Source organism: Miscanthus floridulus, chromosome 19 (assembly GCF_019320115.1).
Source record: "Miscanthus floridulus cultivar M001 chromosome 19, ASM1932011v1, whole genome shotgun sequence".
NCBI lineage: Eukaryota > Viridiplantae > Streptophyta > Magnoliopsida > Poales > Poaceae > Miscanthus > Miscanthus floridulus.
Genome location: NC_089598.1, coordinates 96128594 through 96151995, shown reverse-complemented (window position 1 = coordinate 96151995; position 23402 = coordinate 96128594). Strand labels below are relative to the sequence as shown.

General features: G+C 46.6%; 2 protein-coding genes and 1 non-coding gene across 3 annotated transcripts; 1 reads left to right on the top strand and 2 right to left on the bottom strand.

Moving 5' to 3' along the window:
* Positions 1 to 8014: 8014 nt before the first annotated feature.
* On the top strand, positions 8015 to 13062 carry LOC136527072 (probable alpha-glucosidase Os06g0675700). The gene is made up of 5 exons (XM_066519693.1): positions 8015 to 8551; positions 10249 to 10904; positions 11013 to 11243; positions 11329 to 11969; positions 12066 to 13062. Exons 1-5 carry the CDS (start codon positions 8325 to 8327, stop codon positions 12948 to 12950), a joined length of 2640 nt encoding a protein of 879 aa, XP_066375790.1. The 5' UTR covers positions 8015 to 8324; the 3' UTR covers positions 12951 to 13062.
* On the bottom strand, positions 10095 to 10167 carry TRNAR-UCG (transfer RNA arginine (anticodon UCG)). The gene has a single exon. It is a non-coding gene; the product is annotated as a tRNA-Arg (tRNA).
* A 4867-nt stretch (positions 13063 to 17929) lies between the features above and the next one.
* On the bottom strand, positions 17930 to 22191 carry LOC136528475 (NAC domain-containing protein 21/22-like). Its single transcript, XM_066521441.1, has 3 exons — positions 21740 to 22191; positions 19700 to 19971; positions 17930 to 18667 (listed from the first exon to the last, which is right to left on the bottom strand). The coding sequence occupies exons 1-3, from the start codon at positions 21945 to 21947 to the stop codon at positions 18233 to 18235; spliced, it is 915 nt and encodes a 304-aa protein (XP_066377538.1). The 5' UTR covers positions 21948 to 22191; the 3' UTR covers positions 17930 to 18232.
* Positions 22192 to 23402: the final 1211 nt, after the last annotated feature.

Here is a 23402-nt window from a genome sequence, read left to right as displayed (position 1 = left end):
GAAGTCTACCCCCTTAAGGAAATGCTAGTTGAGGGACTCCAATATGAAGCGGGCATACTACCTCCTGGTGAATTTACTAGTATGGGGTTTTTCATGGCACGCAAAGGTATGCTATGTATTGTAACAAAAGCTTAGGAAATAAAAGAATGCGAAGCACCAGAATCAAAAAGTACTATAGCAGAGATAGAGTTGACACTGAACGTACCCAACATGACCTCGGGCGTCTCTCGAGCTGCATTAGATGACACATAATTCACCTTCGTAGTGTGAGGTGGTCGGGCGTTGAACTTCTGATTGCCAGTCTGGTTCTGAGGTGCTTGTTGGTTCTGCTTCTTAGGACACTGATGAGCATAGTGACCTACTTCTCCACAGTGGTAGCATGCATTAGGGTTATTGGGTGCACCACTCTTCATAGTAGCATTGTTGGATGGTCCCTGGCGTGTTGCCAGATTGCTAGTCTATTGCGGGGGACACTGATTACCATACTATTGCTGGTACTGAGGGCGTTGCTGGAACTGATTACGTTGAGGATACTGACCACGGTTTCCCTAGTTAAATGGTCCTTGATTCCTTTGTTGAAAACCCTGCTGGGGATATGCACGCAGGTGGGTGTTACTTCCAGAAGCTTGCCCTTGAAGCCTCCTCTTCTTAGCTTCCATCTCTTTGCGCTTATCGTCGATCACAATAGTGTGGTTCACTAATGACTGAAAGTTAGGGTAGGTGTTGGACATCAGTTGAAGCTGTAGTCCATCATAGAGTCCCTTAAGGAAACGGCGTTGCTTATCCTTGTCCTCTGCTACATCATTTGGAGCATAACGTGACAGTTGAGCAAACCTGTCATAATACTCCGCCACAGTCATGGATCCTTACTTGAGGGACCTAAATTCCTCCTGCTTCAATTCCACGAGTCCACCAGGGATATGATAAGATCAGAAATTGTTCTTGAATTCCTGCCAGGTGATAGCAGGAGCGTTGTTGGGACGTCCATACTAGAAAGAATCCCACCAATCCTGAGCTGCTCTCTGGAGTTGACTAGAAGCATACAACACCTTCTCAAGATCGTTGCATTGTGCTATGTTAAGTTGCTTCTCTACAGCATGCAACCAATCATCTACCTCCATAGGGTCTGAGGCATGAGTGAACACCAGTGGACGACCCTTCATAAACTCTCCACGCTTATCTCTGACTTGAACAGGTGGTGGTCCTCTTGCAGGTTCATTGTCCAAGCGCTGCATCATAGCTTGCATCAACTGCGCTTGCATTCCCAATATTTGTTCCATGGTCACAGGTGGCGGTGGTGGTGGATTTATGAGAGCATCATGCCCACGACCACGGCCTCTGCCCCTTCCTCCTCTTGCGGCCATCTGTTTTCCAACAAATGCGCAAAATTTAGAGATTTTCCAATTATAGAAAGCTTACAAAAGATAAGAAACAATGCTGAGAATTTTCTGGACAAGATTCCAGAAATAGCAGTTCAGTAAATCTATCATAACTTGAGTTTTAGAGATCCAACAGAGGTTTACCAAGAACAGTTGGAAAGCTTAGGAGATCAGCTACAACTTTTATTTAGATTACTTTTACAGATTCTAACATACACATGGTCAAAAATAGAGCTAAACCGAATCTGTCCTGGGTTCCAGACTGCGCAGGAACATCAACTTGTGACAGCTAGATCTCCCAAACCTGAATAGCTATTGACGTGATTCCAGAGACATTTGAAAGATACAGAAGTCTAGTTATCTCCACAAAAATTTCAGAATTTATGACAGCCCAGATTTTGAGATACAACATAAAGATCACAGGCTGCTCCAGAAAACAGCACAGCAGATATAAGATAAAGCAAACCATCTGCATTAAGATTTCATCTAAACTTAAGGTTCCAATCTAAGAAAGTTGTGGACATGTCCATAAACTTTCAACAAACAACCAAACTCCAAATCAACCAAGTTCACAAATTAAAACATCTACTCATCCAAGTTCACAAGACCAAACAAGACTAAATATGAAACACGAACTAACGACGTTGCAATCTTAAACAAGGCACCTAACACCTATGGGGCAGTGTCAATCATGCTGAACAACCGGCGCTTCTTCTTGTAGATCGGTGGCTGCCCAAGTTGAGCACGTAGTTCATCAACTTGCTTCTGGAGGCGTCTCTTGGCCCTCTGTGATGCACGTAGCTCTCCCTTGACTTCTTCATCCACCCCCTGCATGGCATGGACATGCTACACCGTTGCTTCTAGAGTTGGGTCACTCTCTGGTGGAGCCAGGACCTGCCAAACACCCTCATGATCATTGCGAGGAAGGAACCTAAAATGATCCTCCCTCATGGCCTCAAAGCGATGACCATGGTAGTAGATGTAGGCGTCCTGCGCTGCATCTTCCATGCCATCCAAGGCATGGGCCCTTCTAGCAGTGGCTCGGTGGACAGTCTCCACCTCATGTCCATTCTTGATGTCGTTCCAAGCAGTGACCACCAGCTCTACCTTCCAGAAGGTGGCCTCCAATGGATGCTGGTACTCTGCATAGTGATAGTTTATGGAGGCGTGCAGGTCAGGGTAGTAGTCGTCTAGCACGTGAGTGAGGAGGGTGTGGTAGTAGGCCATCTCCGGGGCTGGCTTGAAGTAGTACTTGCACTTCCAGCCTATCTCCTCATCCACCACAGGGACAGCTGGGGATGGCGTAGGTGTAGGTGAAGTAGCCGATGACTCCTCAGGTGTAGCTACAATAGGATAGACCGATGCGATAGCTGGAGTAGGAGCAGGTGCAGGTGTCGGGGTAGCCATCTCCTCATCGTCGAAGATGATCACAATCTCCTTCTCCGCCTGTGGAGCACGTGGGGTGAACAGAGCACGGTAGCCAGCAGTGCTAAGGCGGGCAGTCTTCGGGTTATGAGACATCTATAGATTTAAAGTGAGATAGAATTAGAATCAACAATTTTATATAATAGATTAAGGTATACAAAGCATAAATGTTTTAATAAAATAACAAGAATAAGACAGTAAGCAAGAAACCAGAGGAGCAAAGATGCTAAAACGATCGTTTCTAACTAGGCTTGCGTCCTATAGTCAACACGGCTTTGATACTAATTTGTCACACCTAATTTTAAGGATAAAATTGAATGCACTAACTCATATGTGCCCAGGGATCAATCACACACATAAGCTGACAAATTATAAGAGAGTATCATCACAGTGTATCTTACATCACGATAATAACAATACTTAGTCTTATACATCACAGCGGAAAATAAAAGATAACTCTCTCACGTGGAACACCATCATAGGGAAGGTCAACTGGTTGACCACAAGCCTAATAATCCTCAGAAAATTCCTCATACCCGTTGTCATTTGTTACCCATCCGGGATTTTTGTCCAAATAAAGAAATAAACAAGCGTAAGTACTTCCCGTACTTAACAAGATAACATGAGGTTATGTAGCTCAAAAAGGACGACACTGGCTTACTACAGTTAGCACTTTTAGTAAGTCAGAATTTTATTACCAATTATTATCAAGTTATGCTTAAGCTCCCATTTAAACCCACATAATCAGATATCAGAGTTATTTGCATCATATTATCATCGTAAACCATCATAAATAAACCATAATGAGTATCCAATTATTCTGTGAGTTTTCTGGACCGCTCGTGACCGTGAGCATGGCTGTTATAACAGTTTGTAACCCTCTGCAGAGGTGGTGCACATTCACCGCGAGTCATGATTCCCATATGCCCGGGTTAATTACCCCTATGTCACTACCAAGGTGAGCGAGGAGGGTACACTATGAAGCCATTTCATAGGTTTCTCTAACAAGTTAGGGCCGCTAGGTTTCCTCGGCAGGCAGATGTAGGAACCCCCCTTTCCTATGGCACATATCCATCGCGGCTATACACATAGGAATAGAGGCAACCCTATACCCAACGTGGCAAGCCCCTTTTGTGCCATAAAGGTAACCTCTAACAAGCTAGAAAAGGTCCTATTACTGAGCTAAAGTCAGAGCCATATGACTCTCACGGTTGCACTGTCAGTCCCAGCTTTTGCTGATAGATAAGTCCTTATAGAGGGCCAGGAGCAACATGATCAAAAGTCATTTGCACCTTTGTCCTATGGATCAGTTGTTATGATTCATGTTATACTTTTAGTTCCATAGAACCATTCACCATCATATAGATCATGTTCAGTTAGAGCACTAGCAATCTACCCATATGCAATTAACCCATAGGAGTCAAGGGAACAAGTCATCAAGTGACTAGAATGTCCTTAGGGTTATCAAAATTAGACACATGCATATGAGTAAATGATTAAAGTGAATAGGACATCAAGGTAGGCCCATGCTATACTTGCCTTGGTTCACAAACTCTTGCTGGTCCTGCTGATTGTCGAAGAACTCTTGATCTCCAACGTTCTCCTCACCGTCTAAACGCGACCAACACGGCAACATACAACATTCCAAAAGCATTCATACAAAGCAAACGATCCTATAGTTAGAATAGTACACCAATAGTATAGAAAACAAAATAGAATGTTTATGAAAAGAACCTACGTCTCACTACGATCATGTCAACGCGAAGTTCACGAAAATCGGAGCTAAAACGCGAAAGTTATGAATTAAACATGGTTTTCTATAGCACTTTATGTAATTAAAACTAATCATGAAATTTAAAAGTTGCAAACTTGATTAACAGTGGTACTAACACATAGATTATGAAATTATGAAGCTAACGCAATTTGAACGGATCAATTCGGAGCTAAAACGACGATTTTATAAGCAAAACAGTACAAATGGCATTTTTGTAAATACTGAAAACATACTTTGGACTAAAACAGTTTAGTTTACGTTTTCAAAAGAGGAAAGCGTACTTAGGAATTTGCGCTATGGACTACGGGTACAATTAAGCGAAAATAGGGGGCTCTTTAGCAAATCCACCCGCGAAGGTGTATCGGCCAACGGTGGCCGTTGGATCAAGATCGAGCGACTCGGAACAGATGGGAGGGAGAGAGAAAGGGGCGTCGGCGGCCGGCACAGTGACAGTCATGGCGGCGCAGCCATGGCCGGCGGCAAGGACTCGCCGAAGCACGTGGTTCAGGGGCTAGGGGCCACGGTTCATAGAACCGAGGGCACCGGGGAGTTGCGGAGGAGCAGGGGATCTCGGCTAGGCCTATATGGCGGCCGGAGAACACGGCCAGCGGGGTGGTCGCCATGGCCGGTAGCGTGGAGTTCTTCGGCACACACGAATAGGGCACAAACGACCATGAAAGAAGAAAGTAACGGCACTAGAGGAGAGAGGGGAGCACGGGGATTCTCGCCGTGGTGCAAAACGGGGACGGAGGCGGCTCGAGGATGACGGACGACGAGGATGGCGGATGACGGACCTCGGCGTCGCGGCGGTTGTGTCTTCCATGCACAACGAGCGTGAAGGAGGGAGCAGGGGCTGCAGGGGGGCGCGTGGGGGGGGTCTCGGCATCGTTTTAAAGAGGCTGGGGAGCGGGCGACACGCCCATGACGCTAGAGGAGCGGGCGCAGTTCGGCGGCGGTTTCTCTAGGTGCGTGCGGGCGGTTGCAGGACGCGCGGAAGGAGGTGGGGGGAGGAGCTGACAGGCGGGGCCGGGATGTCAGCCGCTGAAGAGGGAAGGAGGCACGGCGGCAGTTGCCTGGCCGAGATGGGCCGGCGCGGTGACAGTTGCTGGGCTCGGCGGGGCTGGGCTGGTGCGGAGGCAAGGAGGGCCAGCGGGAGGGAGAAAGGCCATGGGCCGAAATGAAAAAGAAGAGGGGAGAGAAATGTAGAAACCTTTTTCTTTTTATTTTTAGAGTTTTTCAAAAGTATTTTCAAATGGATTTGAATTCTTTTGAGTTTAAATAAAAAACCACTCAACATATTAAATACAATGCTTCAGCATGAGTGCATCAACATGTTACTAACCTTATAGTTGATTTTATTTTTACAAAAAATATTTCTTTCCTATATTTCAATGTTCACATAATAACATAATTAAATCAAGTTTTTCTTATTGCAAAAAGGCTGAAATTTTGGGTGTTACACCTCCAAATCATATTTATCCCTGACACGTGCTCCACCATCATTATTGGTATCATCTTCGTCGTTACCATCCCAACCACCAGCATCACCACCTTGTTCATTGCCAAACTTAAAATCCATTCGTGCATCAAGCTCTGCTGAATATTGGGACAGGGATTCTATGGTTTTGTCGTCGTATTCCTCCTCATCCTCGTCATTAACAATAATCGTTTTACCATGATGAATCCACACTGTGTAGTCCTCAACAAATCCTCGCATAATCAAATGTGATATGATGATAGTCACATCTGTCCATACCATACGGTTCTTATAATCTTTACAGGGGCAAATAATTGTATCATTATTCTCTTTCAATGTCGTTGATTGCTTCTTTGCGGCTTCAATAAATTTATCCACCTCTTCACGGAAACCTGCCTTGAACCTTAACGAACCATACATCAAAGAGTTCCTGTACTCCATCTTTTACAACAACAACAAAACAAATATTAAAGGACTACTTATTCAGATATATATAAAAATAAATCAAATTAGTAATTACTTGAGAATAATTGTATATACTTCAGATATATATGAATATAAATCTAATATTATTATATGAATCATACAAACACACCATGGCAGAGGAAAATTAATTAATGACCCATTTATCCATAAATAATTAAAATACATATTTATTGATTACAATAAACAATTTCAAAGACAACAATTAGTAACAATTATACTTTACCCAATATCTTTCATACAAACCATAGTACAATTTCATCAAACATAAATTACAAAAAGAAAATTAATAAAAAAAATCAAACCCTAGATCTAGATCCACATGCACACGAAACATCCATAAAACTAACTAATTGTTCACTAAAATCAAGAAATATGGATCAAATAAGGGTATGATCTTGTTCCCCTCCCTAATTTACCCTAGTATATTTAAAACTTGGGTCTAATTTGCTTCATAAGTAGCTCAAGCACCATAGAAGAGAGAGAAAAACAAAACTCTAACTACTCACTAACCAATCATTAAAACTTTAAAAAAGTGTGGAATAGCATTTTCTTACCTTCTACAACCTCTCCACCAAAGGATTTGAGATCAAAACCTTCCTCCATTAGTAGAACAATTTTTGGGAGGTGCCCAGAGCCTCCCCATCTTTTTTCACGGGTTGGAGTGAGTGACCCGAGGAAGAAGAAGGTGCTGCAGCTGTTTTATATGTGGGTCATTTGTAGGGGCGGCTGGTGATTGAGCCACCCCTACAAATCGGAGCTATATATACGGGGGCATTTATAGGGCGGCTCAATCACCAGCCGCCCCTACAAATAGCAACTCCAGGGGCGGCTGGTGATTAAGCCGCCCCAATAAATCAGATCCTATTTGTAGGGGCGGCTCGTATCACTAGCCGCCCCTGCTGTTCTATTTGTAGGAGTGGCTGATGTCTGGGCACCCGAGCACACCACTGTAGGAGCGGTTCCATCACCGGCACGCCCTTAAAAAAAATTCAAACCGTCCCTTAAAAATCGTTTTTTACGCAGATCGGCCAGAGCGTCGCAGGCCTTGCATGGGAGGGGATGCCCTTCGTCCCGACGAGGACACGGTAACGGAATGCGCCTGCAGAGCCCATGATTAGGCGGCTCCACCTTCGCCACCGAAGCGCGAAGGGAGCACCCGCCGGCGATGGGGTGCGCAGCACCAGCTCGAGGTCTTCATGTTTGGTGAACCGAACGATGAAATCATCAAATCCTGGCACCGTCGTTACTCGTTAGCATCAGGCCGGACTTCAAACGCTGCCACTAGTTGACCCGTTTAGTGCTCATCCCAATAGTGCGTCGCTTTTTTTCTTTTTTCTGATGAGATGGGTCGCATCCCCTTTTGAGTGCCGTGAGGCTTCAGCCGCGCGCGCCGTGCACGCGGGCGACATCGATGTGCCTTCTCCGCTTCCCGTGCTCGGAAAATCAACCAACCCCAGAGGAGGCCCAGAGAAAAAAAAAAACAAACAAACGGACAAACCCGCGCGCGAGATCCGATCCTTCCAGCTCGCGGTTTCACTCCGTTTCAGACAAGGAAAAGATCCCGGAAAAGACGACGGGAAAGGCCGGCCGTCACCGACAAAAGCGACCCAGCAGTTCGAGCCTCCCATCGATCTCCTTCTCCTGCGGCCACTCCACGGCTGGACTGGAGCTGGAGGACACCAGACGCCAGTCGATCCACTCCCACTCCCACTCCCTACCGCAGCGCCCTGCAGTATCTCGTGCTGGCACAGCACCGTCTTGGCCCCTCCTGCGCGCGCACGCCATGGTGTGGCCGCCGCCGCCGTCGACCGCGCACTTCTTCGTTCTCCTCCTCTCCCTCCTCGCCGCCGCCCCATGGCACCGTGCCGCCGCCCAGGCCGCTGGGTACCGCGTCGTATCGGTGGCCAGGGCCAGGGCGGGGGGGCAGCTGTCCGCGCGGCTGGAGCTCGCCGGCGCCGGCCGCAAGCCGGAGCTCGGGCCCGATGTCCAGAGGCTCAGCCTGACCGCGAGGCAAGTACGTTCTTCCTGGATTGATTACTACTAGTACTTGTGTGTTGCTTCCATGGCATGTGTTGTTTATCCTGTTATCCAATCTTCAGCTATACTTTGTGGTTGGGGGTAGCGACTAGCGAGTGCTGAACTGGAGATGCTTGTTGGTCAGTTCTTGGGTTGAACAGAGTCTCCAGCTTACGAGCTTAGTGCGTGATGCCGTGATCCCTTCAGAACTCCTGATTGGAAAAATGGCTTTTACTTGGCTTGGTCTGTCTTCTATTCGGATATATAGTTATTTTAACGATCCATTATTGGGGATTTTTTTAATTTACTTTAGCGATCCATTATTTGTGCTTAAAGCAACATGCATCTGTGGTCAGAAACAGGATAGGTCAATGGCTTCCTTTTTTTTTATTTATTTCTTCGGAGATAAGAGCTGATAGATGACTGGGTGATTACGACAACGTACCAAACAAGTCATTTCGTAGTTTATTTGCTCCACGAGCCACAGAATGCCATCACACGTACTTTCAGCTGGGTCTTTTCGGCTGGTATTCAGTCTGTTCGCTTGTTGGATTCAGTCAGCCCAAACTAACTAGTTAATAGTATTTTTTTCTCATAATAAACCAGCACCAGTCAGCTCAGAAACCAACCAGCGAATAGGCCAATTTAAAGCCGACCGAAAATATTTTGTTGTAAGAGAAAAATACTGATAAGTCGACTGGTAAGTTCAAGCGAATAGGCCTAACCTACAATCACAAGGTGAAACAAACAAGTCCCCACATCGGATTGCAACAAATTCACATTGCTATATATGTTCCCACCTTGTGAATTGTTGCATTCTGCAAGATGCTTTTGACAATCGTTTGGCCGAGCTCCCGCGGGCTCCGGCTCCTACACTGTAGCCAGGTGTCGGCCGCCCAGGAGCCTACAGGTGCCTATAGGAGCCGGAGTCGCGGAGTCAGAAAAACGAGCTTCTCCGGCTCTGGTGGTGTCAGTGAGAGAGGAAAGGAGGAGAGAGAAAAACAGCTCCGGTGAACAGTAGCCGGGTGTCGACCGCTCAGGAGCCGGAGGCGCCGGAGCCTGACCAAACGGGTAGTGTCACATTCCTTAAAATCACTCGATTCCTTACAATCAAGTGCTCACATCTCAGCCATCACTCGATATCTATAATCGCGGGATCCAGATCTAACGATACAAATAAAATATATCAAATAAATACAAAATTAAATAATAAAATAGCAAAAAAAACCAGATAATTACTATGAAGTGCTAATTGGAAGAAATTCAAAGAAAAAACAAATAAAACACACAAACAACAAATAAAAAATCAGAAAAATAACCAGATCATTTCTATAGAAGCCAAATTAGAAAATTTCAAAGGCGAACCAAATAAAACATACAGACGTTCAAAAAAAGCCAAAAAATCACTCGAGGAATCGAGTGACCGGAGTCCTAAAATCACTCGAGCTGTAGATTTACCGAAAAAGAAAGCACCTTGCTAATATGTGAACGGTAAAGAAAGGGCAAAAAAGAAATAAAAACAAACCCGCACAATGCACGATCACAGTGGGACTCGAATCCACAATCTCCCGCTCCGAAGGCGAGCGCCTTATCCATTAGGCCATGCGATCGGCGCATTTTGCTAGAAATTCCACAGGTTTATTAATGTTTTTTTTTTCTAACGTTTTACTACCCAACCACGCCGGCGGCAGCCTTGAGACGGACAGCCGGCTGCACGTCCGCATCACCGACGCCGACCACCAGCGATGGGAGGTTCCCCAGAGCGTCATCCCGCGGGAGGCGCCGCGGGACGTCACCCTGGAAGCCAGCACGGGCGCCTCGCCGCGCAGCCGCGTCCTCTCCGCGGCGACGTCCGACCTGACCTTCACCCTGCACGCCTCGCCGTTCCGCTTCACCGTGTCCCGCCGCTCCAGCGGCGACGCCCTCTTCGACACCTCCGCGGCACTGGTGTTCAAGAACAGGTACCTGGAGCTGACCACGGCGCTGCCGGCGGACCGGGCGTCGCTGTACGGGCTGGGCGAGCACACGAAGCGCACGTTCCGGCTGCAGCGCAACGACACCTTCACGCTCTGGAACGCCGACATCGCCGCCTCCAACGTGGACCTCAACCTCTACGGCTCCCACCCGTTCTACCTCGACGTGCGCCCCGCCGCCGGCGCCGCGCACGGCGTGCTCCTGCTCAACAGCAACGGCATGGACGTCGAGTACGGCGGCTCGTACCTCACCTACAAGGTCATCGGCGGCGTGCTCGACTTCTACTTCTTCGCCGGCCCCGCCCCGCTCGACGTCGTCGACCAGTACACCCAGCTCATCGGCCGCCCGGCTCCCATGCCGTATTGGTCATTTGGTACGGCCAGCTGCCAACCAGTTGTTGCTTTGCTTCCATGGATGGATTCACTCTGTTCTTGCAGCTGATCGAGCATTTGCAATGGCGATCCGTTCCGGTTCGTTGCAGGGTTCCACCAGTGCAGGTACGGGTACAAGAACCTGGCTGACCTGGAGGGCGTGGTGGCCGGGTACGCCAAGGCCAGGATCCCGCTGGAGGTGATGTGGACGGACATCGACTACATGGACGCGTTCAAGGACTTCACGCTGGATCCGGTGAACTTCCCGGCCGGCCCCATGCGGCAGTTCGTCGACCGCCTTCACCGGAACGGCCAGAAATACGTCGTCATCATAGACCCAGGTACCAGGAAATGGCGATCGATGTGCTGGCTGCCACAGTGCCACTGCCATTGCTTGACTTGGTGACGACTGACGCGCATATGCAGGGATCAACGTGAACGAGACGTACGGGACGTTCGTCCGAGGGATGCAGCAGGACGTGTTCCTGAAGCGGAACGGCACGAACTACCTCGGCAAGGTGTGGCCAGGGTACGTCTACTTCCCGGACTTCTTCAACCCACGCGCCGCCGAGTTCTGGGCGCGCGAGATCGCCCTATTCCGGCGGACGCTCCCCGTTGACGGCCTCTGGATCGACATGAACGAGATCTCCAACTTCGTCGACCCGGCGCCGCTCAACGCGCTGGACGACCCGCCGTACCGCATCAACAACTCCGGCGTGCGCCGCCCCATCAACAACAAGACCACGCCGGCATCCGCGGTGCACTACGGCGGCGTGCGCGAGTACGACGCGCACAACCTCTTCGGGTTCCTGGAGGCGCGCGCCACGCACGGCGCGCTGCTCGCCGACACCGGCCGCCGGCCCTTCGTGCTCAGCCGGTCCACGTTCGTGGGGTCCGGCCGGTACACCGCGCACTGGACCGGCGACAACGGCGCCACGTGGGACGACCTCCGCTACTCCATCAACACCATGCTCAGCTTCGGCCTCTTCGGCATCCCCATGGTTGGCGCCGACATCTGCGGCTTCGGCGGCAACACCACCGAGGAGCTCTGCAGTCGCTGGATCCAGGTACAAGCTTTTGTCCAAGGCAGCCTATCTACCAGCATGCCAAGTCCATTGACACGTATGAGCTGAGCTGAGCTTTCGTGTTTGCTCGTGGTGAAGCTTGGCGCGTTCTACCCGTTCGCAAGGGACCATTCGGCGATCGGCACGATCCGGCGCGAGCTATACCTGTGGGAGCTGGTGGCGCGGTCGGCGAGGAAGGCGCTCGGCCTGCGCTACCGGCTGCTGCCGTACATGTACACGCTGATGCACGAGGCGCACACCACGGGGGCGCCCATCGCGCGGCCGCTCTTCCTCTCCTACCCCAAGGACGTGGCCACGTACGGCGTGGACCGGCAGTTCCTGCTGGGTCGCGGCGTGCTCGTGTCGCCGGTGCTCGAGCCGGGGGCCACCACCGTCGACGCCTACTTCCCGGCAGGCCGGTGGTTCAGCCTCTTCGACTACACGCTCGCCGTCGCCTCGGCGACGGGCAAGCGCGTCACCCTCCCAGCGCCCGCGGACACGGTCAACGTGCACGTGGCCGGCGGCAACATCCTGCCGCTGCAGCTGCCGGCGCTGACGACGTCACGGGCGCGCCAGACCGTGTTCCACCTCCTGGTCGCGCTCGACGAGGACGGATCCGCGTCCGGGGAGCTGTTCCTGGACGACGGCGAGTCGCCGGAGATGGCCGGGCCGCGGGGCGAGTGGAGCCTGGTGCGGTTCAGCTGCGCGGCGGGGCGCGGCGGGGTCACCGTGAGGTCGCATGTGGTGCACAACGCGTACGGGCCGAGCCGGAAGCTTGTCATCGGCAAGGTGATGTTCCTGGGACTGCACTCGCCGGCGCCACCGAGGGAGTTCGCCGTTTACGTCAACGGCGTGAAGACGGCCAACTCGATGGGCGGCGCGCTAGGGTACCAGAGGAGCGGAGCACTCGGCGCCGCTCAAGTGGAGGGGTTGTCGCTGGCCGTTGGCAAGGAGTTCGAGCTCAAGGTCGTCATGTCGTCGTAACGTGGCACTCGAGCTTGTTCTGAATAAAAGCTGATCAAAAGTTCGAATTTAAATTGGAAATAAAGGAATAATGTAGCAACACTGTGCAATGGATGATAATTCGTGTCCTCCACCTGAGAGCCAGCACCTCTATAGATTGGGCCCAAATGCGCATAATGAACAACCGGCCCAAATATCGAGGCATAACGCCGGCCCTTCGTGCTGAGCCGGTTCACGTTCATGGGGTCAGGCCGGCCTGCACACCGCGCATAGGACCGGCGACAACGATGGCATCCGCCACTCCAATAACACCATGCTCAGCTGCGGCCTCCCGACATCCGCGACTTCGGCGGCAACACTACCGTGTGCCGGAGCCGCGCGGTCCGCTGGATCCAAGGCTGTGCACGGAGGTAGTAGTACCGTACCAGTACTTAATAACTAGCTAACGGTTGGTCCTCCGTTTCAAATTATAAGTCATTTCAAGAATCTCGGAGAGTTAAAGGATCTTAAGTTTGACCAAACTACTGTGTTCCAGAAGGATACTAGGGCCTTGTTTAGATACCCTCAAAATTCCAAGTTTTTTCATTCTCTCTCCATCACATCAATTTTTAGCCGTTTGCATGGAGTATTAAATATAGGTAAAAAAAATAACTAATTGTACAGTTTAGTTCGAAATTACGAGATGAATCTTTTGAGCTTAGTTGGTCCACGATTGAACAATATTTATCAAATAAGACGAAAGTACTACTATTTATCGGGTTGAAATTTTTTTCAATCTAAACAAGGCCTAGTAGGAGGTGCAATAATGCCCTATTAGGTCTCGGAAAGTGGTGCAAGATGTCCTGTCAAACCCCCAAAAATTTTATACTTAAATAGATATATTTCAGCCAAATAAATAAATAAATGTCATCATATTTCAATAAAGAAAAAAAAGATATAAGATGAGAAATATCAAACCCCCAAAATTTTATACTTAAAAATAGATAGATTTCAGCAAAAAAATGTCGTCATATTTCAATAAAGATATAAGATGAGAAAAATGTAGGTTTCATTTTTTTATATGAAAATTGTAGCTCTCAATAAGATCTACAGCTTTCTAGTTTTGAGGTTTTTTTATTTAAGGTCATTAAGATGGTCGAAGAAAATAATATAAAGTTTCAGCAACATATTAATCGCGTGCTAGGGCTTGTCGTCTTAACAAAACCATATCTTTCTTGTATGTCATCGGATAAAGATACTTTATATATGAAAATCGTAGCTATCGATGAGATCTACGAATTTCTAGATTTGAGTTTTGTCATTTATGATCGTTATTAAATGGTCAAAAAATAATATAAAATTTGAGCACCATATTAATCGTGTACTAGAGCTTGTCGCATTAGAAAAATCATATATTTCTTATATGGTGTCGGATAGAAATATTTTGTATATAAAAATTGAAGCTCTCGATGAGGTCTACAAAATCCCAATTTTAAGTTTTATCATTTAAAATCGTTAAGATTCTTAAAAATAATATAAAGTTTCAGCGACATATCAATAGCGGGCTACCGATGAATTTTTTGAAACTCTGCTGATAAATTTTACGTCTGGACTCTATACCACTACATGTTTCAGTGGCCCGACTACTCTACTGGGCTTTACATGGACCCAGGATGTGGCCCAAATAAAACAAATGAATAATTATCGTTTGTCAAAATCCAAGTTCACACGTTCACAAATCTGCGTTGCGAGGTGCATGGCTGCTGCTCGCCGCTGGTGCCTGGTGGCCTGGAAAAGGAGATTACTAGGAGAGATGGTGACTCATTAATCACGAACTGACCTGATGACTGGCCAACAGAACATTCCTGTTTCAGCGTCTTCGTTCCCCAGCAACCACCTGCATAATCTCTCAATTCATATTATGCGTAGCAGCAGCAGTAGAAAACAGTGATCGATCTCTGTAAACTATTTTGTTTGGAATGATTAGAAGGACAAGGACTGTTGAAGAAACTACACACGCAAGCCAGCCAATGCATGATCAGTCGAGTTGTTAGTACTGACCGGCCGGCAGTGCGTGCTTCTTGGCAGGCTAATCAGAAAGGGTAATTAACAATTTGGTCTGTCAGTTGGTAGCAGCCGTACGTATGAACAGAAACTGTCGCTGTAGTCGATCTCTGTGCAGCGCACAGCTTAACGGAAGGGCTAACTTGCTAGTTGGTGTGCGTAGGTAGCTAGGTAGATGCAGGTGGTTGGGGGAGAAGAATTGAGCATCGAGTCAGGGAAAGCCCTAGCGTAAGAAAGTAATCTTGGGTCTAGCAAAACCAAATTATTTTTTAAATTTAATTAAATTTATAGGCAATAATATCCAAACAAGTATAATGTGAAAACATATATCGTAACGAATCTAATAATACTTATTTAGCATGCTAATAAATATTAATACATTTTATATAAATTTGATCAAACTTCAGATCATTTGACATAACTTTTCTAGATTTTTTTGGGGGGGAGGGGGGGATGGCTAGCATCTCTGTCTGTCTCTCACTTCCAGAGCACTCTAAGACACTCACAGGTAGGACCCGCGCGCCATGCACTCCATCACCATGGCCGTTCTCTCTGGTACTGAGTTGTGGGTTCCATGCTTTGCTTGTCACTTTGTCAGTGGTGAGATCATATATACATACGTCCTGAATATAGGAGGAATAGCAAATTCGCAACAGCCAACCACAGACCACGCCATGCACGAACTGTTCCCATGTGTGCACCGTACTGATCGAAACTATATAAAGCTAGTACTCGTAGTTCATTCTTCAGATACAAGTACAGGCTCAATCACACATGATCGAATTCCTCCGTTTAGTTTGGAAAATCTAGCTCTGAACCATTAATACGCTGTTAGGAGATCACAAGTCTATCCCATCAAAGTCCACAGAAAGTACAAGCTTGGAATTTTCACACGCATCCATGAATGATTAGTCGTACTACTATGGCATGTTGGTTACCCATCCTAAAAGTTATATAGGAGCTAAAATCTGGATAGAATTTGCCTAAAAAATCAAACACCTCCTCCTAAAAGCTTTTAAAAACTTTAGGAGGGGCTAAAAACTTTAAGAGCTCCACCCACTTCTAAAAGCTTCTAAAATCCATCCTGGACCCCCACTACCCATCTTTTATTGTCCTGCCGCCTCTCTCTCTCTCTCTCTCCCACCCTCTCTCTCTGCCCCTACCCTCCACTGTCGTCCACCATGCGAGCGCCGCCGGCCTTCGCACGCACAACCACCGGCCACCACGCGAGCTCTGCCGTTCGTACGCGAGCTCCGCCGTCCGTGTAGCCCCGCGTGACTGAGCTCCGCGCCGTTCATCCGTCCGTGAGCGAGCCCGCTTGTCTGTCCGTGCGCGAGCTCCGCGCCGCCGTCCTCCGCACGCGCCACCACCAACTGCCACACGAGCGTCGCCGGCCCCCTCGCGAGCTCGGCCGTTCGTGCCGTCCCGCGCGATCGAGCTCCGCACCGTCTGTCAGTCCGTGAGCGAGCCAGCCCGTCCGTCCGCAGCTCCGCGTAGCCCCAGCCTCTGCACCACGTCCGGCGCCCTCACAACTCCACCACGTCCGGCGCGTCCACCTCGGGGCATAGCTCCAGCACCACGTTCGATGCGTCCGCCTCGGGGCGCAACATCCGGACATGAATCTAACAACTTGTGTGTCCGGCAACACCGCGTCCGCCTTGGGGCGCAGCACCACCGCCGGCCATGGACACCGTATAGATGACGCCCACCATGTGTTCTATAGATTGTGTGAGAGGGGTAAACTTACCTTCACAAAGATAAGGTGATCCTATGCGACCAAGACGAGGCGGCGGCGCGTGGTGGAGCTGCTCACGCTCCCGTCCGTCAAGATGGCCACCTCCGCGGAGACGGCGAGGAGGAGAGCGAGGGCCACGACGGGAGCAGAGAAGGAGCAGGGGTATGAAGGAGGGCTGCATGGTCTTTTTGCTAGTGTATTTATTGCTTTTAGTCAGTTTTAGGAGGTGGAACCAAACACTATTTTAGGAGATTTTTGCAACCTCCTAAAAGCTTCTAAAATTTTTAGCTCCTGAAAATTTTAGGAGGTTGGAACCAAACAGGGCCTATATACCCAGCTTGTATATCCATAGGGTCAAATGGAGGCATATCAACTTGCATTGGCATCAGGGAATGAAAAATATTGCTAGTTTATGGCAGATTAGCTGGCCAGCTAGCTTGTGTACTTGCAGATTTATCATGCATTATATTGAGTCACACATGTTGTTTATATATAGTATGTGTTTTCTTGACGGTTTCCTGCTCTGCCAGTAATCTCAGCCTGTTGAAGATTTAGTGGTAATTGATAAATATGTTAGTAAAAGTCACTATCTATCTAAGGTCAAGGGATCATATATATGTATATCAAGAGCAGATCACGTGTGAACTCAAATCCCTTTCGCAGCACATATTAAAAAGAACGAGAACAACCACCTATGACTTTGTTTGTCTTTCCTTTTGTCCACTTGGAGGAGAGGATTCTTCGTCTGCACAAGAAATCTTCAAATTATTAATCCATCCCAGTATATATGTACAGGTTTTGGCGATTTCGTGATCCACTTTGACTGAATATATAACTTCAACTTGTTCTTCTTAAGTTCTCTGCAACAGGTTATAAAGAGAACACCTCGAGTAATACGAGCTCGAGCTACTAGTTAAAAACTTTGTCTCAAGTGCGAATCATTCTATACTTCTGTAATAAATCCACAAAATGAACTTCAAATCCGTAACTGGAAATTAAAAAAACTGTCCAATTTTTTATATTCTACATCAGACACCATGAAAATATAAAACGGGTGCTAGCTATTGACAATACAGGATAAACCTCCCTCAGAAGGGACAGAACTTAATAGTAATAGACATATCGACCTGTCTAGAGCAAGCTGTATACGTGCATACACATAACGGAATAACAGACAAAGGACCATATGAATAAGATTCTATTCTTGTTTTGTCATCACGCGCTGTTTTTCTTCTTCTAATTTCTCCATAGTACACAAATAATGTATTTACATCTGTCGTCGTCATTGATGCATATACATATATATTTCTTCTCATTTCTCCTTCTTTTTGACGAAATGTGTACTGAGATGGTACTACTACTATATATGTGTATATATATACCTACTACAGCTACATGCAATACCACACAGAGGAGGCACACACACCCAAGCCCTCTTTAGCACTCATCTATCCCTCCTTTAGTTGTCGAGGAATTCCGATCCGTATCACCCTCCATGGCAATAATCATCTTCCTATAAAATCAATTAATTGAACGAATTCCACATCTGTGTGAAGCCACTCTCAGCTAAGTACTCAAACCCATCCTGAGAAAAATTGCTTTGAGGCGCCTCCCTCTTGACGCTGCCTTCGAACCTGCTGAACTGGCTCATGAGAACATCCTTGATTATTGACTTCCCCATGTGCTGCTCCGGATCAGCCATGGCGGCAGATGTCAGCGGAGCGTTCATCGATGGCGATGGCTGAGAGGGGTTACTGGAGAAGCAGGGCACTTGCTCATAACCCTCTAGGTTTTGCATTGATGAGCCAGGCTGGTCAAAGGAAATATTGTAGTTGTTGTCAATGAGGAGAGGCAATGAAGTTGTGGCTGCATCAATATTGAAGCTGCTGCTACTCTCTGTGGGTGGCTTTGCAACTGTCGCCCTACTCTTGTAGAAAACTCTACACAAGACCCAGTCCTCCTGTGCATTATTATATATAAAAGAAATCAGATGAGGATTAGACCAATGGATAATAATTAATATAAATGGGTACATGTATTCTATACGTTGTGAACAAATCATGAGAAGTATTATTTATTTATTTTTAAGGAAGAGTATGTGTGTACATGTGTGTGTGTATTGTTATAAAATGAGTGGAAATCTGATGGGAGATATGAATGCCTAGAGAAAACCTGCTGCGCATGACAGTGACAAGTCATTGAGTAGTAAAGAAAGTCTCAAGTACAAAAAAGTAAAGCTCTTAATTAGCATTAATTCAATACTATGACCATCAGTTCTTTTAACAATAAACAATGTAGCGATTGAAGTGTGATGTCTTAATCCAAAACCATGTACTCCGTACGCCTTTACTTTAATTTATTTATTCTCCAAATGACACAAACTCGTGGTAAAACTAAGAACTAAGTAATTTGTCAACTTGACTGTAAATTTGGCGCTTGTGCCTCTCTCTCTCTCTCTCTCTCTCTCTCTCTCTCTCTCATAGGCGAGAGGGCACGTGTGTAGAATGAGCTGGCAGTACATTGTCCAGTACATGTGATTATGCAAATACAAATATGAATGAAGAAAAAGAGACTGCATATATATAGTACTAGCTTCGTCCTAAAGTGTCATGAACAAATTATGTTTGTAGTTTAATTAGTTCACACAGATATATATATTGCATCTCAAAATCTTTGAAATATACTTCTCATAAGATCACCATTATTTGGAGAATGAAAACTGGGGATGCTAGCTCTTGATGATTTCACAACCATAATTTATCTTAAGTTATCCATAGGAAAACCGATGGGGCCAACTCCATTATTTCATTACCCCAAATAAATCTTTTTCCAACTTGTATGCGTTATCTATTGGTCATTGGCTTGATATATATGATGTAGTTTTATATATATCCATCAGATGGCCAAACTGAGAATAAAATTAAGCAATAAACTATCATGTTCAACTAATAAAAGAAAGACACATAATAATGAAATCAAGTCATTATATTACCTTGAAAGGTAATTTCATGGGATCACCTTGCCCTTCCATGCGAAATTCATGCATAACCCACTCGGTCTTCTTCCCCTTTGGGGCTCTACCTTGATAAAACACAAGGGTTTTGCGCATACCAACAAGTAACCCTTTCCGGCTTATTGGACGGTCTTTCCCAGTGGCCTTCCAATATCCCGAATCAGTTGCTCTGTTTGTGCGTTGGCCGGTAGCATACTTTCTATCCCTAAGGCTGTAGAAATACCACTCTTTTCCACCAATGCACGCGATATCTGAATTTGAGAACAAAAATCAGTTAGTTAATAAACTAACAAACGAGGTTAATGATAATTAATAACACTGTTGTTGTAAATCATTTTCACATTTGATTAGATGTAAACATGTACGTACTATCAATACACAATCGTTAATCCTATAGATTAAAAAACTGTGCTAAACCAGAGCCAACATGTATTTGTTATTCACCCTGTTCGCTTGTTTGTTTCAGCCAGGCTTATTCAACCAGCCAACGGTGTTTTCATCTCACAACAAATCAGCACCAGCCAGCCCAGAAATCAACCAACGAACACGCCGATTGTAATAAAGGAGAGAAGGGATAAAAGCAGAAATAGGAAGAAAAAAATAATATGTTCTTCACCAATTGATTATCTTAATCTATTTTGACAAGATTTTTTTGCCGCAGTATTCTACTAGTAGCAAAGTGAGAGGCCTTCTTTTGGTGTTTGTCCCCATCCATTTGGCTGTTAATTCCCTTTAAGGATGAGGCAAAGCGAGAGAATATTTGATAGCATGGCAGGAACAGGGACAGATGAGGATAGAAGGCCAAGATGGGGCCAAACAAACTCTTGGCAGTGAGAATATCCTTCTGTTATATGGGGAAAGGGAAGGCGACAAGGAGGCAGACACAAGACGTGTGAATTTAGCTCTCAGTAGATTTTGTGGATGCATATATAGGTTAAACAGCTAGCTAGAGTACCGATCCAGCTGAACTTTTCTTTTTTAAAACAAAATACATGCAAGGATTTGAGAGAGAGTTCTTGCAAACTGTCTCTCCTCAGCTATTGTTGCACATAAATATATGTATGGGGGGGATGGTCTGATGACCCTGATTTAGTTTACGCCTTAGATCATCAAAGACTCTTCAAAAGAAGGGAGCTATCCATAAATACAGCAGCTTAAATGCTCCAAAAAAAGAAAACCGATGGCATGGGCACACCCCCAAAAAGAGGGCGAAAAAGAAAGAGGGATAAGCGATGATTGAAGGAAAGAAAAGTAAGGGGTTCTTGAGGTATGGGATGAGTGCATAGTTGCATCTTGCAAGTTGATCGGTGAAAGTTGCAGCAGGAGGATGTCATGGTCGCTTCACTTATGGCTCGGAGTGGGACAGTTTCAACTAGCATGCAGTACACTTTGTGGTTATTCGTGCATCTTAGATTTTCGGTGGCGCGCAATTAATCGAATCGAAGTACTCCATTTGATGGAGAAACATGCAGAGGCGAAAGGAACAAAGAGAATTTTCTTGGAATAGATCGATGACTACTGGTAGCTATCTAATAATGGAGAGAAGGTATGGCAGCTGGTTTTATTTTAAGATCTCTTGTAGATCGATGAGCCAACAGGAGGACATGGGCATATGCATGATTGGCAACCTTATTACAAACAGATATCATCAGCAACCGTATCTTGGATGATATAAGCAAGGTGTATGTAGACTTGCTTGTATATTTGTCGGAACGGATCACAGATCGTACGACTACTATCTCCTTAAAAATTTTGATTAGCAGAAAAGGATTATTTGAGAGATGGATCAATCATTAGTCATCAGGAACACATAACATAATAACAAATCAGAATCCAAAAGGGAATACTGCTCTCAGAGAGGGGAAACACCTAAAAGGAGGAAGGGAGAAGAAGAATTTGCAGCGCAATTAAGAGAACTTGGCAAGGCAAAAACTGGATCGATCTTAGCCAGAAATTAAGGACAGGATGTACAAAATGATCAGGAACAACAAGGTAGTGCTAGGTCGTCTGATCACATACCAGGAAGGTCCCAGGGCTCGCACTTGTTGAGATCGACGTCGACCATGGTGGGCCAGCCGTAGATGCTCACCACCACCGGGCCGCCGGTGCCGGCGCCGCCGCCGAGCTTCTTGACGAGGTAGTCGAGCACGAGCTCGTCGTCCCGCGGGTGGAACCTGAACCCCGGAGGCAGCCTGGCCTCCACCATGCTCAGCGAGTTGATGGCCATCGTCGTCGCGCGCGTGCACAGCTCGATCGATCTCAAGAAGCAGTCCCTCCTCTAGCTTACTAGGTTCTAACCCTGCGGCCGGAGGGGCAGCGCTGCAGGCCTGGATAGATAGATGGAGCTGCTTCTGCAAGGTGGATCGATTCTACTCCTACCTTGTCAAGGCATCATACAAGAGAAATTAAGAAGAAGCTGGGGAGCGGCGAGAGGCGGGCGTTATATAACAGGAGGAGCCGCTGCTGGTCAACTTCTGTGGATGCCCTCCTGCTGCTAGAGCGAGAGGGAGAGAGATGGTAGGGGTAGAGAGAAAGAGAGAGACTTTTCTTGGGTAGTGTGCCGAAGCCAGGTGGCAGGCTTTGTTAGGCGGTGAGCTCAGACGGCGATGCTGTCATCATCATGCTCATTCCGCGCTCGCTGCTGATGCACGCACGCATACATACATGCAGCAGCTAGCAGAGCATCGTCATGCCTGCGTCCCAAATTAAACACCGACCTAATTAATCACCTAACCCCGGCTGATGATGGCCGACCGATGAATATCTCCGTCGATCTTTGCTTCCAAAGACGCGAGCTTATAGATTCATCTCCGCCACGGCACATGTCGTACAATTCAGCATGTGCTGTTGTGCACTCACAGAGTCCACACACACACACACACACACACACACACATATATATATATATATATATATATATATATATATATATATATATATATATATATATATATATATATATATATATACACACACACTACACTGTAACTGACTACAAAATAACTTATTTTGTAGCCACTTTAAGTTACGATAATTACTATATTAATTTACAAGATTATAGTAACTCCTTACTAAGTGGTTTACTATAACGTTATGGTCAATATCCTTATATGTTATAGGAACCCAACTATCTTAAATACGTATTGACATTATCGTAAATTAGTATATAAAATTATCGTAAATGAAAGTGGCTACAGAATAACTTATTTTGCAGTTGGCTACGGATATATATATATATAACACTACAGCCATGATTAAATAATCATGCCTATCTTTGATTTGATGTTTGCAACATCAATCATTCGGGCGTGGAAGACCATACCAAAGAATATCCAGAAGGATACTACCGTGCGCGATGGAGGACAGCGCAAAAGGAATATACAGTCACTCTACTGTAGCCAGGACAATTATTCTTGATCCAGCTGTCCAGCGCAAAAGGAATATACAGTCACTCTACTATAGCCAGGACAATTATTCTCCGTCCAGCTGTCCAGGCAACAGTAAGAAGGGATAATTGAAGACTTCACCTCGAAGGCTCCTTCAGACGATAAGGCTCGCTCCTTCAGACGATAAGCATGAAAGACACTCCCTTCGTGCTATAAAGCAGGACGCCGGGCGCATTCATTGATCATCGAAGAGACACGCGCTCTCATCCACCACCCACTCCACCAACTCTCCACTC

What these genes read in the sequence shown, in the direction of transcription:
- LOC136528475 (XM_066521441.1), bottom strand. Translation starts at nt 21,947, where the DNA reads ATGGCCATCAACTCGCTGAGCATGGTGGAGGCCAGGCTGCCTCCGGGG. An exon ending in CGAGCCCTGGGACCTTCCTG is followed by an intron (nt 19,972 to 21,739) that starts GTATGTGATCAG and finishes TCTCAAATTCAG; the next exon opens with ATATCGCGTGCATTGGTGGA. An exon ending in CCATGAAATTACCTTTCAAG is followed by an intron (nt 18,668 to 19,699) that starts GTAATATAATGA and finishes AATAATGCACAG; the next exon opens with GAGGACTGGGTCTTGTGTAG.
- LOC136527072 (XM_066519693.1), top strand. Translation starts at nt 8,325, where the DNA reads ATGGTGTGGCCGCCGCCGCCGTCGACCGCGCACTTCTTCGTTCTCCTC. An exon ending in CATGCCGTATTGGTCATTTG is followed by an intron (nt 10,905 to 11,012) that starts GTACGGCCAGCT and finishes GGTTCGTTGCAG; the next exon opens with GGTTCCACCAGTGCAGGTAC. An exon ending in TCTGCAGTCGCTGGATCCAG is followed by an intron (nt 11,970 to 12,065) that starts GTACAAGCTTTT and finishes CTCGTGGTGAAG; the next exon opens with CTTGGCGCGTTCTACCCGTT.